Below are 15575 nucleotides of genomic sequence, written 5' to 3' on the forward strand. Positions count from 1 at the left end.
ACCTGGAAAATACGTGGTTTGGAATATTCACAATGACAAGGAACGCAGGAACCTTGCAAAAATTTCTCATACAAAAATAAAAGTTGGTTTACAGTGCATGTATCATGTTCTTTATCGACAGGGTGTTAATTTCTATAAAATCTTTTTATAAAAATTATAACAATCAACAGCATGATAACATGAAAAACCATTACAAATGAAACAACAAGAATAGTAGATATATACTTTTTGTGCATTATTCTTTTATCATTTTTTATCCATATAATTACTTCATGAATTTTTCAAAGATGTCCCTACATTTTACAAGAAATGATTTACATTTGTGATTTTAGAGGAGGAAAGCTCTAGGTGCCCCTGAGGGCATGCCTCCAGGGGATTTGAGCCCCAGGAGTTTTGGGGCAAGGAAATGGGGCCCAGGCAAGGGTGTGGACAGGAACCAGTTCTATGACCTTATAAAGTGAGTTCAATCATAAACCCTTTTAGAAAAAAAGGGACAAATACATTGTTACCTTGTTTGTTTATCAGAAAATTGAAGGCAGACAAATGTCTGTTCAGTATATGTATCTCTTTATTAACACAATAAATTGTATTTCATTTCATAGTAGCCACATACTCTGTGTATTACATGTTTTCTAAAAGGTTATAACATAAGTCACCTAAGGACCACCATAACTATTATAATATATTGTACGATACCTAATATTTTAATTTTCTATGAATATGAGTTTTATTATGATTTTTAGTGGCACCTTTTTAGCTATATACGTAACATGTAGTTGTTAAGCTTTACAGAAATTATACACATTATAAGTTTTAACATTTTGATGTGTCTGTAGGACAAACCCTCGTAACTACACAGTAGTGGTAAACAATGGGGTGACACGCTCAGAGAACCTGTCAGGGATGATGAGTTTCTCCATGGACCCCTCAGAAACCACGCCCCAGATGGTAGACACGTTGACGGAGGAGGTCAACAGAATCTCCGCCCATGAGGAGGAGGCCATCGGTCTGGAGGAGTGCTTCAAGAAAGTGTGCAAGGTCAGGCACTGCGGAGTTCAGTGATGTGGTTGTGTAGAGATCTTTGTACTGGTACATACTCCAGTATGGCAGTAAATAGATATGTTTGTGAAATATTTGTTATATTTTGTATTTCAGGGTAATGTGGAATCTCTACAGACATTATTTCCACACAGGAAACACCCCACTGGTCTCCAGAGGGAGCACTCCCAATACAGCACAGGCTTCACTGTCAGGTACCAACTCAAGTACCAAACATTGTAAAGGGGTCCTATAGATCGGGACTTATTGTGTAAAATAATACATTAACGTTATTGATAGGTCGAGGATACATCTCATTTTTTAAAAAGTTTATTCCTTTGTTGTATGTTTCCTGACCAATCATGGCTTACTAGTTGGTGATCTCATTTAGAATTAACATGTGAAGTTGTCTCCTCCTCTGTAGGCAGCCCCCTCCCTGTCCTGTTCAACCCCCTAACACACCCAGGACTAGACCTGGAACCTCTGCCACCATTAGGACGACTCGTTTAATGTCTAGGAGTGCTAACTGTGCACACAGTATTACTCTTAGCTCCAGTGAAACGGACTAGAAATATTCTTCTTTGTTATCAGTAGTATTTAGTGTTGTTGTGAATTAGAGTTATTTCCCTTTGACCATTCATCTTACCATTTGACTATCTTTGAGTTATCATCAAGTTGTCTCAAGAGCGAGGAGTGAAAATAATTTCAGGTAACTTGGGTTATGATTGGTGCTTCCTGTTCACTTGCCTTGTTGTCATGGTTACTGGACTGCACAGTCCACTGGTATCAGGACCTTGTTCAGCTGCCTCACTCTAATTATGTTGTCTCAGATTAATTCTTCTGATGAGGGTGGAGGGAGAAAATAGAAACAAACTCACTCCTGTTATTTTTTTTTTCTTCAATGGAAATGGGAGTACCTTTAGTAGATTATCATGAACCAATAGCAATCTCATATTCTGCATTTGCATTAAGTGAAAAACTTATTTCTAGAGCTTTTATCACTTAAGGGAAAAATTAAGGCTTGGAAGCCACTACCAGATTAAAGACAGTATTGCTTTACCCTCCTCAGTAATTGAATTGTAGCATAAAGATGATAATAAAGTGTCAGTGTATTTTAAAGTCAGTCTAATGGATAATCATGAAAATAATAATGATTGTATGCTAATATATTGATCTTTTGTAGGAGTTACAGAAACCCCAACCAAGCTGAAATCATGGCCAACTTTTCTGAGGGTAATACCCAGAGGCCACGCACAGTGCCTGTGGACTCTATTCATAACCGTCCTATAGTACCTAGTCCATATTTCTTTCGTCAGTCTAACAATCCATACAATAAACTGGGCACCAGCTCCAGTGCCAAATCTCGAAAGTCGGCTCCCTCTCAACTGAACTTTGATGGTAAGTTTTTAAAAGAATGAAACAGAACGTGCACACATACATGTATGCACAATGCCAACTAAACATGCACTGGGTAATTACAGACACACAATGCATTTAAACATATACTGTACACAATGCTCTTTAAAATGCTTTCTGGATAGAATCACCAAACTTGTTCTGCCAGCAACTTGTTTCTTTATGATTGAATCGCTCAGATTTTTTTTTCTTGCTAAACTAGACACCATCTGGCCGATTTGTCATTACTTTATGAAAATGAAGAGATCAGTGGGTACTTAATGAGTCTAGTTATAATGTAAAGCCTCTTAGCAGCTGGAGCCGCATAAACAAGAGTGACCAAGAAGTCGGAGCAGTGATTGGGAGTTAATATGTCATCCTCCTCTGATTCAGCTGTCTCAATCCGTTAGATCCTGAGGGAGAATTGGGCAAAATCTGGTAAAACCCAGAGATAGCAGATCAAATTAAAAGTTAATTGGATTGTTAATTATTCCATACAGCCCCTGAGGTACAAAAGGCAAGGTAGTGACCAACCAACAGGCCGGAGGAAATTCTCTGGCCCTATCTTACAGAAGAAGTTCTGAACATATCTTGAATAGCAAGCACTGTATAGATAAAACTATTGGTAAAAGAGGGAGGGGTCTCTTCATATTGTCTGAAGATTTTTTTGATTGATTGAAATCATAAATAATTTCAGATTTTCTTGTACTTTTTAATATAAGTAAAAACTTTATTTTACAGAGATAGCTAGATTCATGTATAGCATTTCATGGCTTATAGATACTGGGTAGTGGAAGTTGAATATTGATGTTGATACAGACATGAATAAAATTAATACCGACAAATATGAATAATATTGATCTGTAGTACCTCTAGGTCCCTGATCAATGACCTTAGAGTTGTTTGATTGAAATAAAAACCCCAAAGCAGACTAATTCTTTTCCAAAAAGTAGACAAAAAAAGTCTGCTATCATGCATACAGAGGGAAAAAAACCAATTGATATATGGTATCATTTGACGTGAATGTATTTATTGAATTATTTTTAATCAGTGTAAATGCATTTATGTTTGTGTATGGTTTGGGGGAAGAAGCTGAAAATGAGAAAAAATGATGTGCTAATTATTCTGAATTTAATACATTTCACTATATCTTTTTATGAATTTTATCTTTTTTCTTTTTTTTTTTTTTTTTTTAAACAGAATTAATTTCAGATAAGTAGAACTGACAACCAATAAAGAGATGTAGTTAGTGTGAAGTCATTAATCCTAGCTTCTTTCTATCCCATAACAGCCATCTCTCTATAAATCAAGTCGGAGTTAAATGGTGTATAATTACAGAAAGGGATAGGGAATAGCTTCTTTTTCTGTCTTTTACCAACTGGTTACATTTATAAGGAAAACTACACCTATCACTTCAAGTTATGTTTGGAATGTATAATAAAGTTTACCCAGGCTGTACTTAGTTTAACTTTGTCTGGGGCAGTTTTTACTCTATAGTTTACAAAAAAGCATAAACTGTTATAGTCTGGATTAAACTACTGTATTTTATCATTAAATCTAATCGGGTAAGCTTATGTTTTGGTCAAATAAAAGGCCTATATTAGTAAAACAACTTGGGTAACATTCAAATTCATTTCATGATTTGGAGCAGTGTCATTTTTACCATTGAAGAAAATAAAACTGTCATGAAAAAAAAACCATTTATGTGGAATTTATTATTTCACAGATTTATCTAACACTAGTGGTGAATACAAATTTGATGCAAATAATTTTGTAATTTTGGCAACTTACATTATACATTATACAATTAAAACTTGATTTGTTAATCCATGCAAGCGAATAGCATGTTCAAGCAAAAATTCAAATATGACAAAATAATCATAGACTAGCATATAATAAACTAAACGACATTGGTAATCATATTTTATCAAATCAATGTGTTACAGGTTTTTATTGACAAATCAGACATTTTACATGATCCTTTAATCATCAAAATTTCAAAATACTTTTGAAGATATTTTTTAAATTTTTTTTTTCAACTGTTATGCTTCTACAGTATATATTGTATATATATTTTCATTCCTGCACACGTATTTCTCCATCTCACAGCATGTTACATAACCTGATCATATCTCACCTGTATATCTACTCCATCTTAGATATACCTACATGTATATAATTCATGCAGGGAACACTGGAGATTGTCTGTATCATACAGGCCCTGTTATCTGATAGGATTTAATTTTTTCCTGTCTCTTTGGTGATACTAAACAATGATGTTTATTGGAATTGCCTGAACTTTTAATGATGATTGCTTTCTACTTTTGAAATGGAGAGCCACCAGCCCTGTTCAGTAATCTATAGCTGCAATGCTTCTGCCTGCCATAACGCTTCTGTCTTTGAAATGTCACGAATCGCAGAGATTACGGAAGCTCCTTCTGGCTAATCTCCACATCAGTGTCGGCCATCTACTGCCTCCTCACAGCTTATTGTGGGGAATTAAGGGGTAGGAGGCTGAACCCCTGGCAATGGTTGACAGTCTAAATCAAACAAAGAGAACGTAATTGGGGTCAAGCGCTGAGAGGTTGACAGTGGTCAATGCTCTAAGAGTATGCATGCACTCTTAGGCCTTTTCATTGTGTGGCTGTGCAGAACTAGATGAACTTCTAAATAAGCAATAGCATAATTGACTGTTTTTCTGGAAATTGTTTATTTTTTCTTGATGTCCTTCTAGACAAGGGTAAAAAAACAAAGATCAGTTTTCTTTTTTGTGAACATGGCATGTCTATCACAAATTTGTATCTTAATCTCTAATCTACTTTGTCATGCAGTCATACAAAAAAAATATAAAAAAAACATTACAAGTAGTACAGATTAAATATTTTTATTGTGAGAACAAGAATGACCTTGACCTCTGTGATTTGAATGTTACAGGTCAGTTTTCTTCTGTTCCCGGGACGTCACGAATGGCTGCACTTCCTGGAGCAGGTGCCCTTACACGCTCCCTGAAGTCTCGGTCAGCAGCGTGGAGTGAAAGCGACTTCAAACTGCACGGAAAGCTTCATGTAAGTCTGTGCTCCAATGCTGCTGTTAGTTTAGCTGCTTATTTATTAGCTCAGCCACAAAGCGCAGCATAAAATCAAATTATTGCTTCATGAAATATAGATGTAACAAAATTAAAACTAGCTGTCTGTTTGTCTGTCTGCAGTAATGTAAACTTGTATTTTTTTTTATGAAAATTTCTCTTCATACATTAGAAATACACTCTAATTAAGCTGCATTTTCAGCAATTTTTGGGCTGCATAGATTAGGTTCTCTCTGTATAACAGATTAACGTTTGTTGCTATGACCTTTTGACCTTGACATTTACCAATTACCCAGACAGCAAATAACCTTTTAAATACTTTTACTATCATTTGTGAAAATATGAACATTGGAAAAAAATTGATGAGAGATATTTTAGAAGTACTGTACAAGTATGTAACAAAATTTTAATTTAGTGAATGGATTCACATTTTGAGACAGCTGTACTGTAGCTGGTATTCAACCTATCTTCTGATCAAATGGTGTCGAGTTGTTTGTACCCTAGTATGAGCTTTCTTTGATATTCCAGATTTTGAGGTAAGCTGAGTAACTGGTGACCTATTGCTATCTGTTTTCATATGTGCAAAGTGTGTCATATGTGGGTGGTAATTAAACTTCTGAACATTCGTCATCCCCTCCCTCGGAGGCATTTTAAATTTTAGGTCACTCTAAAATAAGCAGGAAAGCCTCTTCCAATATTGTGACATCATGACCACTGTGTCAGGGGGGTTCTTGTGTTAAGACTGCAGGCTTAAAAATGATGTTACATGACATCATGGAACAGCAAGAAGTGATAACATTACCTTTTGTATTTGAGAAAATGCCAGTTAAAACTGTGAAAATTTGCAAGGATGCAGGGACGATGTCAGAATGATCCATGTATATGTATAAATAAAAGCTTTGGGGAATTGTTGAAGAAGTGCAAAATTCATATTTTGTGTTATTAGCTCATTTGAGCATTTGGCTCAAGTGAGCTTTTCTGAGCAAAATTCTTCGGTTGGATTTTTTTTCTTACATTTGCCCAAGAATAAATTTAAAGGAAAACATTTTAAAATCTTATTCACAAAATCTGTTAAATCAAAAGGAGCTCAATATGTGGAGAAAAATTAAAAATCTTTATAAACAAGATATACTCTACTAAGTTATCTAGATATTTTGTATATGATACTCTTAAGACAGTCTAAACTTTTCTAATTAGTTATGGCAAATGTTGCTCAGGTGAGTGATGTGGCCTTGGGGCCTCTTGTTTATTATGGTAGGGGTGCCTCAATCTTTTTGACTCGGTGAGAAATTTTACAAAATTTTTCAAACTGTATAGCAAAAATACTAAAATGGGTTTATATTTTGATTATTTCATTGATAATACATAAAGCAATGAACACCCTTTCTTTTTAAATGAAGTAATTTATATGTTAGGTATTTTTCAAACAGTGAAACCCAATCCTAACAAAATTATTTAAGATCATTCATCAACAAAATCTTTTTACATGTACCACAAAAAGTTCTACCTTTAAAATATACATCAAAAATTTGCATTCATTTCATTTTTGTGTTTATAATCTTTAGAACACTTTTAAACCTCATTACATTCACATGTATTTTTAGTCTGAAAATGGACACCAAAGACAATTATTTGTAGGGTCTTGCCTTCCCTTTCATTATGAACTCATGACCTTAGGGTTTATTTTCCATCTCTTATCCGGCAACATGAGAGTTTACTAATTGTTAAAACATTAGAAAATATATATCCTAAGGACAAACAAAGAGATAAAGTGATATATTTCTTTGGCACACAGCAAGAATTGATACCTGGCCGACTGTTAATGACCTGTTTGATGTTTGATGGAGGTTTATGTCCAGACTGTTTGTAACTTAACATTAAGTATAATGTACAATCTCAGTAACAGCGCTTATAGGTCCTCTTTTCTTACAGCCTAACCTCTCTCTGTTTTAAGGATTATTGTGAGTGAAATGTTAAATCTACTGTTTATACACAGCATGCTGCATGTATTGTAGTTATATATTGTCTGTTGTATTATTCATTCCAACCATCAGCTGTATGGACCTCTATCATATTCTGATACTTGTAGGTCGACAGGTTTTAACACATTTGGGTGAAGCAGGAAATTGGTCTTTATATGATGCACAAATGGAGGCTGATCGCGATATTTGCCATCTATTGCTTCGACTATTACAATTTTTGTCGTCATTCAAAGACACCAAAATAACTAGTAATGGGAAAAACTGCTTGTTAGCATTTATTTGCTAACTCAGCAGAGGAATAGATTTTTTTTGACCTGCAATCAAGAAAAATAAATTTATTAGCAAACCAATATTCATCCTGTGTAAAGTATTGGATTGGAATAGGTTGCGCTTAGAATAGACTGAAGATGACAATTAAAGAAAAGGGTAATTAATTTCTCTGAATTCACAATAATTAAGCTTTAATCTGCATCAAATCTAAACTATACCCTGTAAAGAATTTCACAAATAATCAAAACTAGCTGCTCAGGTTTTTATGGAACATGAAGGTGATAGCTGCAGGCTCATGCAATCTACACATGTAAATCGGGATGCTATAGGCCTCGGCAGCTTTGTCAATAACTCATTGATTGGTCAACGGTCCACATTTCTCGAACTCCTCAAACACAAAAACAGGAAGATTGCTGTCAAACAGTACTGGCAGATCTCTGACAAAGAAGTCAGATTGACGCTCCCAATTCAGTCTTCACAGTCAACTATTTTCATACACATCATCAGACTATTCTCTGATTCCGAACAGCACAGATACTCAAATGATCTTACTCTCAGATTACTAGTTAAATTATAGGTAATTGTCAATGTAATGTATGTGTTGTTTTTTTAGTTAAGAAAATAAATTACGAATTAGCTGGCGATTAGGCTTATGTTGAGCAACTTGAAGAAACCACAAACTTCCTGTAGTATACATGATAAGTAGGAGATAGTGGTATGTTTCCCTGTCAGTGTGGACAGATCAGTAGTGGTATGTTTCCCTGTCAGTGTGGACAGATCAGTACTCCTTGTGTACACGGTGTCACAATTAAATCCTCACCTGCAATAGGTATTTTCTTTAATATCGGTATCTGGAAGTGAAAACTAAAAAAGAAGTGGCGTCGCTTTTACTCTGGTATTAACAGCTGGTTTTAAATTGATTTCGTGTTATAGTTTATGATTTGTTATTGATTCGCATGATTTATGAGATGATGGCATGACTGATTGTTGAAGAACTATTAATCCCACCGTACCATTATGTATGTATAATGACATATCTGTAAGTACAGCTGTACTTGGAACATTTGTAGGGCACTGTTGCAGGTTACTTTGTCTTGAATTGTGGACATTGTAGAAGAATTACCAAATAATGTAGCACAATTAAATAGCTAGGGTCTCGATTATTACCTCACTACAACCCTCATTTCTTAGGACTGCACTCACAAATAGGCCCTGGTTTATGTTTTATAGTTTTCACAGAGAGTGGAATTGTTGAGATAGCAAAACTTCAGTTAGTTGTGACAATGCATGCAGCTCCATTATATTGCAAAAAGGTGTCTCGTCTAGTTTATGAAAATGCATGCATTTTATAAAATTTTTATTGGGTCGAACTCTTTGTAATCTGTTTAGATGTTTACTTTTCTTTCATTTGGATATGAAAGTATGGAAAAATTTAACACTTTACTTTATATTTCATATAATAGTTCATTTCTAAACTGTAAAGAATCTGAGCAAAAAAAAGAATCCAAGCTCAATTACTAATCTTAAGATGATAGACCCTAGAGATAAAGAATCCAACACATCAAGATGTCACTATTACTCATTCATTTATTCATTCTTAATCTTGCTATTGAAATAAAAAAAACTTTTTGCATCTACCGGTACTCTGTTTTCAAAAGAAACTAATGCTAGGGAGCCTATTTGTGTTTTAATACCATTTCATACAAAGTAAACATGGATTCCTTTTATAAACCCATGTTATAAATGAGTTGTGGATTGTCATTGTAGGGTACTCCAAGAGAAGTCCTCCCCAAACCCGAGGAGAATAGTGTCATGGAGACCGTTATTAAAGGTAACTCAATAAATACAGACTGTGTCTACAGAATAAACAAACAGACTGCTGGAACCATTAAATGATTCCAAAGGTGGGGCTCTATCGGCAAGACCTCACCAAAAATTGTACCTTGATGCTTAGAGTGCAAGTCAACAATTCAGAAATCAGTATGAATGGAATACTAGTACTAAGTCAATTTTAGTACTGAACGAAAAACAAAAAGTACATGTTTTTAATCAGTTATTTTGATAACCTAAGGGCTAATAAGATGTCAAATAGGATATTCTGATATTTGCATTAAGTCAGATTTTTCTCACAATTAGTAAGCGTCTTTAAAACTCTCTGTAGTCCCTTCGATTAATTTGATTCAAACGATGTTGATTATGAATCCGTGTGTGAAATGCTGGTGCTGTACTACGTTATAAATCTGGATCAATATTGAGCTATAAGAAGAAGATTGTGGTTGATAGACCAGTGTAATATCACTGCTCTCACACCATGTTACTTTGGGGAAGTCCATGTAAGTACGCTGGGCATTTTTCATTAAACATTATTGATTAAGGAAATTATTTTTTATTACTGATATTGCCTTCAAAATGCAGTGAAAAAAGATTGTCTATTACACTCTTATTTAACTTGTGGTATACTGATATTAATTAGTCAGAGCATGTTTTAATTGTAAACTGTGTCTTTTTTTCTGCATTTTTAAGGATAGCAAGATATTAAGGCAATAAATCATTTATTCAAAGGTCTGCAGTGTAGGAATTTTATTTTCATTAGATGTGATAGCCAGAAATAGTACAATTAAGACTAGAAAAAATTTAAGTTAAATCAATTTCATTATCATTCATGGTGAAAACTAATTACATGTAATAATGGGATAACATCATTGGTGATAGATCATATACCCTGTAGAATATTTGTGAACTTTCAGGGCCCCTGTCAGAGTTCAAAAGATGACATGATAGGCATTAATCTCTAATCTTATTCCAGAGCCTTGCTATTTACTTTAGCCATATAAAACTTTATTGCCCCATTGTGCTTTCTTGCATCATAAAGCCGAGTGGTGTCTTGGTGTGAAATAAAACCGCCCCATATTTATTTCCTTTTAACAGTTTATCACTCTTTGAAATGAATTGAAATCATTGAAAGGTGTTTAGCAGTAAAAAGTGAAGGAATCTAGAGGTACATGTACTCTTGATGACTCTTGGAACCCTAGGAGCTTTTTAGTTTTATTTCACTTCAAATTTGATTCTTGCTGATGACTATATGGTTGTGGTGGTTACCACTGTCTGTTATTCATCCATCCATCTGTCTATCAACACATTCATCAGTCTGTCAGTCTATCAGCACACCTAGAGATTAATTAGGCAACTGTCTAATTTGGTTAGATGCAGACAGGTAAGATACATACATTTTGATCTGTCAGTCTGTCCCCTTGTCTTTATTATGGTATAACTTTTGGATTACAGTTTAGATTGCACTTGAAGAATTACTAATGCTTTAGAACACTGATTTCCTACAGTGATAATTTTTAAAGCTCATTTTATGCATTTGAATATGTATGAAATAAGAAGTTCATTCATATTTTTTATATGATTGTGGCTGAAATACAGATTGATTTGTTTTGTGTGTGATCAGTGGAATTAGCATTGCTAGGTATGCATTAATTTTCATCTTAGGGGAATTCAGATTATGGTCAGAAAGAAAAATGAATGTATCCTGTTTTAAGCAGATTTGACATAATTTTCATAAATTAGATTTATAGAGATTGGAAAGTTCAATCAGTGTGATGTAACAGAGTTTTTAGACCATAAAAAAATCATTTCAGGTGTATGGTAATTCAAATGTTCCAATTTTAGCAGTTTTCATCCCATTCTGATTCTTTTTTTGATCTCTTTAATCTTGGCAAAGTCATTTTCGACATAATTCGTCTGGTCAAGTGCAATTGTGATAAAAACAGAAAGCAATGGACATTTTTATGGACTACTTATATGAGTCTATGGACGTTTGCTGTCAAATCAAGGCTGTGACGTGAACGCACATAAGTGTTCGAGATTTGACAGGACTCAGAAACCCTGAATCAGGACCAGCTATTAATAGAATAGCTGGGAATTTTACCTGTTTATTGCCTGAAAGCATGTAATTGTGACTTTTTTGTGAAGCCAGGTGTATAGACAAGTACTTGTATATAAAAAAGAGAGAAGTATAAATGGGATTCAGAACGAGCTTTGTCAGGTGTAATTTCTGGAAGTGAGGGAAGTCTGAAAATAGAAATCATTTCTTCAACAAGGTAATTGCATAACTTATTTTTCAGTCTAGTGCAGAATAGACACATTTGTTCTGGCTACCTTCATTTTTTGCAGAGTTTTTTTTTTTAAATAATTTGTAGCTTGATAATGGAAAATACAACAAACCTACTTTATCACTCATATGAGGAATATTCAAAAGAATGATTATTGGTTTAGTTTTATAAATGTGCAGGCATACCAAATAAATCAAAATATTAAAAGTGACCATGAAATGAACTATACCTGAATCGTTTCCAACATTTTATTTGAATTTTTATACTGTCAAAGTATGTAAAAACTGCACAGTACTTTTAAGGTGTTATTCATCCTTTTATAATTTTTTGTAATTTAAATGTATGTGTGGGTGCATAATTTCAATGTTTATCCCACTGAATTGTTTTTTACAGCATCGCTTAGAGACATATATTTTTTTTTAAATATTGCACGCATTAATTGTATGTTGCAATATTCAATTTGTGTGGGTTTTTTTTTTTGAATTGACAACTAAATAATACGTGTTAAATTATATTTCAAAAAGTCACTAGCAATGTTTTTGAACAGCAGCCTAGCTATAACTGTAGATGATGTCAATGTGATTGAGCTTGATACAGTGGAATGCATGTGATGTTTCATATTTTTTTCACAGGTGCCACAATCAAAGGGAACACTAGTTCAAGTAGGTGCACCATCTGCCCTCTAGTGGGGTGTTCTCTCTAATTAGCTTACTCTGGCTTACCCTCCACACTCTCCTGTAGAATCTAAGAGTGATTCCTAAGTTTGTAGAGTTTTTCCAAACTATCCACTTTTGTAGTGTGACCATCTAAAAACGAAAAAGTTAGAACCAAAAAAAAAAACCCATAGATTTTCTGTTACTGTTTGATGACTTTAGTAGTTTGATGTTTATTGATTATCTGGAAGATCCAGACAAAGTTAAGATTAATTGCTTTTATCCTTATTACATATAAACCCATATGTTAAATAGCTACACTATTAAGCTTAATATCAAGATTATGCTTTTGGCATGTACCAAAAATTTAAAATTAAGGGATAAAGTACTGGTAATAATAACTTTCTGGCTAGCGAACTATAAGCATATACAGTGTATCTTATTTGAAGGCAATATGTGACCACGGGCAGTGCAGCAGTTGCATATTTATGGCCACTTGCAGAAAATCACTGTATTATAAACTGCGATAAAAAAGTGTCAAAAGTTCATAATGGAATTTCATGACATACATTAGAATATTGTCAAACATCTAAAAAGGGTTAAAAATCGGCATACTCAATTTCAGATTAAGTTTTTTGATTGTGAAAATTATAATGCACCTGTATTTATTTCGATATTATGCGTTTAGGGCAAAAAGAAAAATGGTCAAGAACTTAATTAGGTCATGACCTTAAATTGACCCAAGATAATCATCTCTGTGCTTTATCTCTGCTAATTTAATTCTGAAGAACAACGTCTGACCATCAGATTTTTTTCTGTGTGTAAGGGATACCTCAGCTGTCTAGAAGAGTGATGAGAATTACATCTATGAAACCGAGAAGTTCAAGGTCATAACAGATGTTTTTAAACTTCATGTGATAATAGAAATTCCTTCATCTCAAATCCTATAAACAAGTTATCCAGAAATAGTTTTATAAGGTATAAAAATAGGTACATCTTTTTATTTCAAATTTTAATTTTCAATTAGATCAATCTTGCTCTGACATTGGTTTAAATTTTACAAGCTTTTTAATTTTGATCTTGCTTGATTTTTAACCTGCCTTCAAATAGTCCAATGAGAATGTAAGATTATTTACTTTTGCAGTTGAATTTACTAAAGAATTTCCTTGCATATTGTATGACTGGATGATGAATCGGTTTATAGCTTGAAATTTGAATATATTTTTAAAAATGAGAGGGTTACAAAGAGTTAAGTGTGGTTCATTAACCAATGAATGCCTGAAAACCAGCTTTTGATTTGTCGTTTTCTTAATGATACATGTAATTATGAGAAACTGCTAATAAAAGTTGGACAGTTTCCTTCTGCGTAATAATGTCTTCATTTAGCTTTTCATGGGAAAAAATAATCTCAGTTTTAAAATTTCAAACTGCAAATAATTAGTAGAATTATTATGATGTAATTAACTGTATTTTGTAACGCACCTTAAAATTGTTTGTTCCAGCTGTGTAAAGCTTATTTGCTACATAACAAAAAGGATCAAGCGTATTTGTTAGATCACGAAGTATCAGCAGTGTGCAATAAACCAACAACTGTCATGTCTTCTCTAAAAACCACCAGGTTCCTAGAACCCTGTCTATGAGAGTGGAGACTGATCTATATAATTGACTGCTAGTATTTGAAAATCATCAAGGCCCTCTTGTCTTACAAGCCAGGAAACCCTCTTGGTTGGAAGTCTGTAAAAATGTGAACTATCCTTTGCATCAGTTGTAGATGTGTGCCAGATGCAAGTTTGAGCATGTGGCAAAGTGATTTTTAATGTAAATTGTTAGATAATTGTCTCTTTTTATTGTTTTTTATCTGCTGTGAAAACTTTCACAGCTTCTAAAGTTTGTTTCAGAGAGTTTGCTAAATTAAGTGTTTTGTCTGTATTATGTGCATTAAAAAAAATCTGTGAAGAAGAAGCATTGAAGTGGGCTGAGTTATTAAAGCCTTCTCGGAGGGATTGTATTATTGTACGGCCAGTCATTCTCAGTGCAGTATAAAGGCGGCTCAAAGATGTAAAGACACATTGATATTTTCTATGGATTAAATCTTTAAGAATTCACAGTAGCTGACTTATAAGGGTGAGTTGACTTTTTTTTCAAACTAATGGCTTACATGTGATTACAAAATATGATGATTTCATTATATTCATCATAAGTGTTGTAATTATTGTTCAATGTAATGACAAATATTAATATAAAATGTACAAAAAATTTATTTTGAGTGTACTAGCTCACCGCAAGCTTTAATGGTTTCTAGCTATTGGGTGCTAGCTAGTTGTCGTGCTGATAATTTGGGATGGCGTTTTGTTTGTTTCTTTTCTAAATCCAGCGATATCTAAAAGAAGACGGAATCAAAGAACTGCTATATATACGTTTCCAATAGTGTCTGTATTTTCTTTGAATGAAGATTCCTCATTGCATCATTCCTTATCATCTCCAAGTGTTTGTATAGCACTATTTTGAGATCTCGGTTTTGTAAAATGTCCTGCATCGATATAGCTCAGCATGGGTCAGTTTGAAGCTACGTATTTTGCAACCTAGATATGATTTTACACTAGATAAGCAAATCCTAGCTTTTTTCTCCATGTGCCAATTTTCTGTAATCCTGGGTAATATTAAGGCCCTGATGCTAGCACTGAAAGACTCCATAAACTGCTGCCACTTGGATAGTAAAACAGTAGTAGACGTTTATTGATAATTCAGGGTAGGGGATGAAAAATATTTGTAACTGATAGTGAAAGAACCGAGACCTACGTCACAGGCTGATGTAGAAATATCAGTGGAGATAAGAACGTGATAATTCCGCCAGGAAGTAAAGAACAATCGCTGTATGTTTTACATCAAAGGGCACAGGTGCTGCCTATTTATGATTGTGTGGCATTTATTTATATATATTTAGTAGACATGTGAGTAAACTGTATAGTGTTGCAATTATAAATTCAGGATATGTCAATAAATACCTGTAGATTAGCTTGAATAATGCAGTGTT

At 33.9% G+C, this 15575-nt stretch overlaps 1 protein-coding gene across 5 annotated transcripts in view; it reads left to right on the forward strand.

The window, feature by feature from the left end:
* LOC128177620 (uncharacterized) overlaps positions 1–15575 on the forward strand; it is a 38229-nt gene that overhangs the window by 12404 nt on the left and 10250 nt on the right. For 3 of the 5 annotated variants that reach the window (XM_052844414.1, XM_052844418.1, XM_052844416.1), the window contains 7 exons: positions 333–457; positions 837–1038; positions 1156–1253; positions 2222–2436; positions 5368–5498; positions 9538–9601; positions 12521–12550. In XM_052844414.1, the coding sequence (XP_052700374.1) occupies positions 333–457; positions 837–1038; positions 1156–1253; positions 2222–2436; positions 5368–5498; positions 9538–9601; positions 12521–12550 (865 nt within the window). The remainder of the gene's footprint in view (positions 1–332; positions 458–836; positions 1039–1155; positions 1254–2221; positions 2437–5367; positions 5499–9537; positions 9602–12520; positions 12551–15575) is intronic. The other 2 variants (XM_052844417.1, XM_052844415.1) reach the window with 2 other exon arrangements.

The sequence above is a fragment of the Crassostrea angulata genome, chromosome 3 (genome assembly GCF_025612915.1).
Source record: "Crassostrea angulata isolate pt1a10 chromosome 3, ASM2561291v2, whole genome shotgun sequence".
Taxonomy (NCBI): Eukaryota; Metazoa; Mollusca; class Bivalvia; order Ostreida; family Ostreidae; genus Magallana; species Magallana angulata.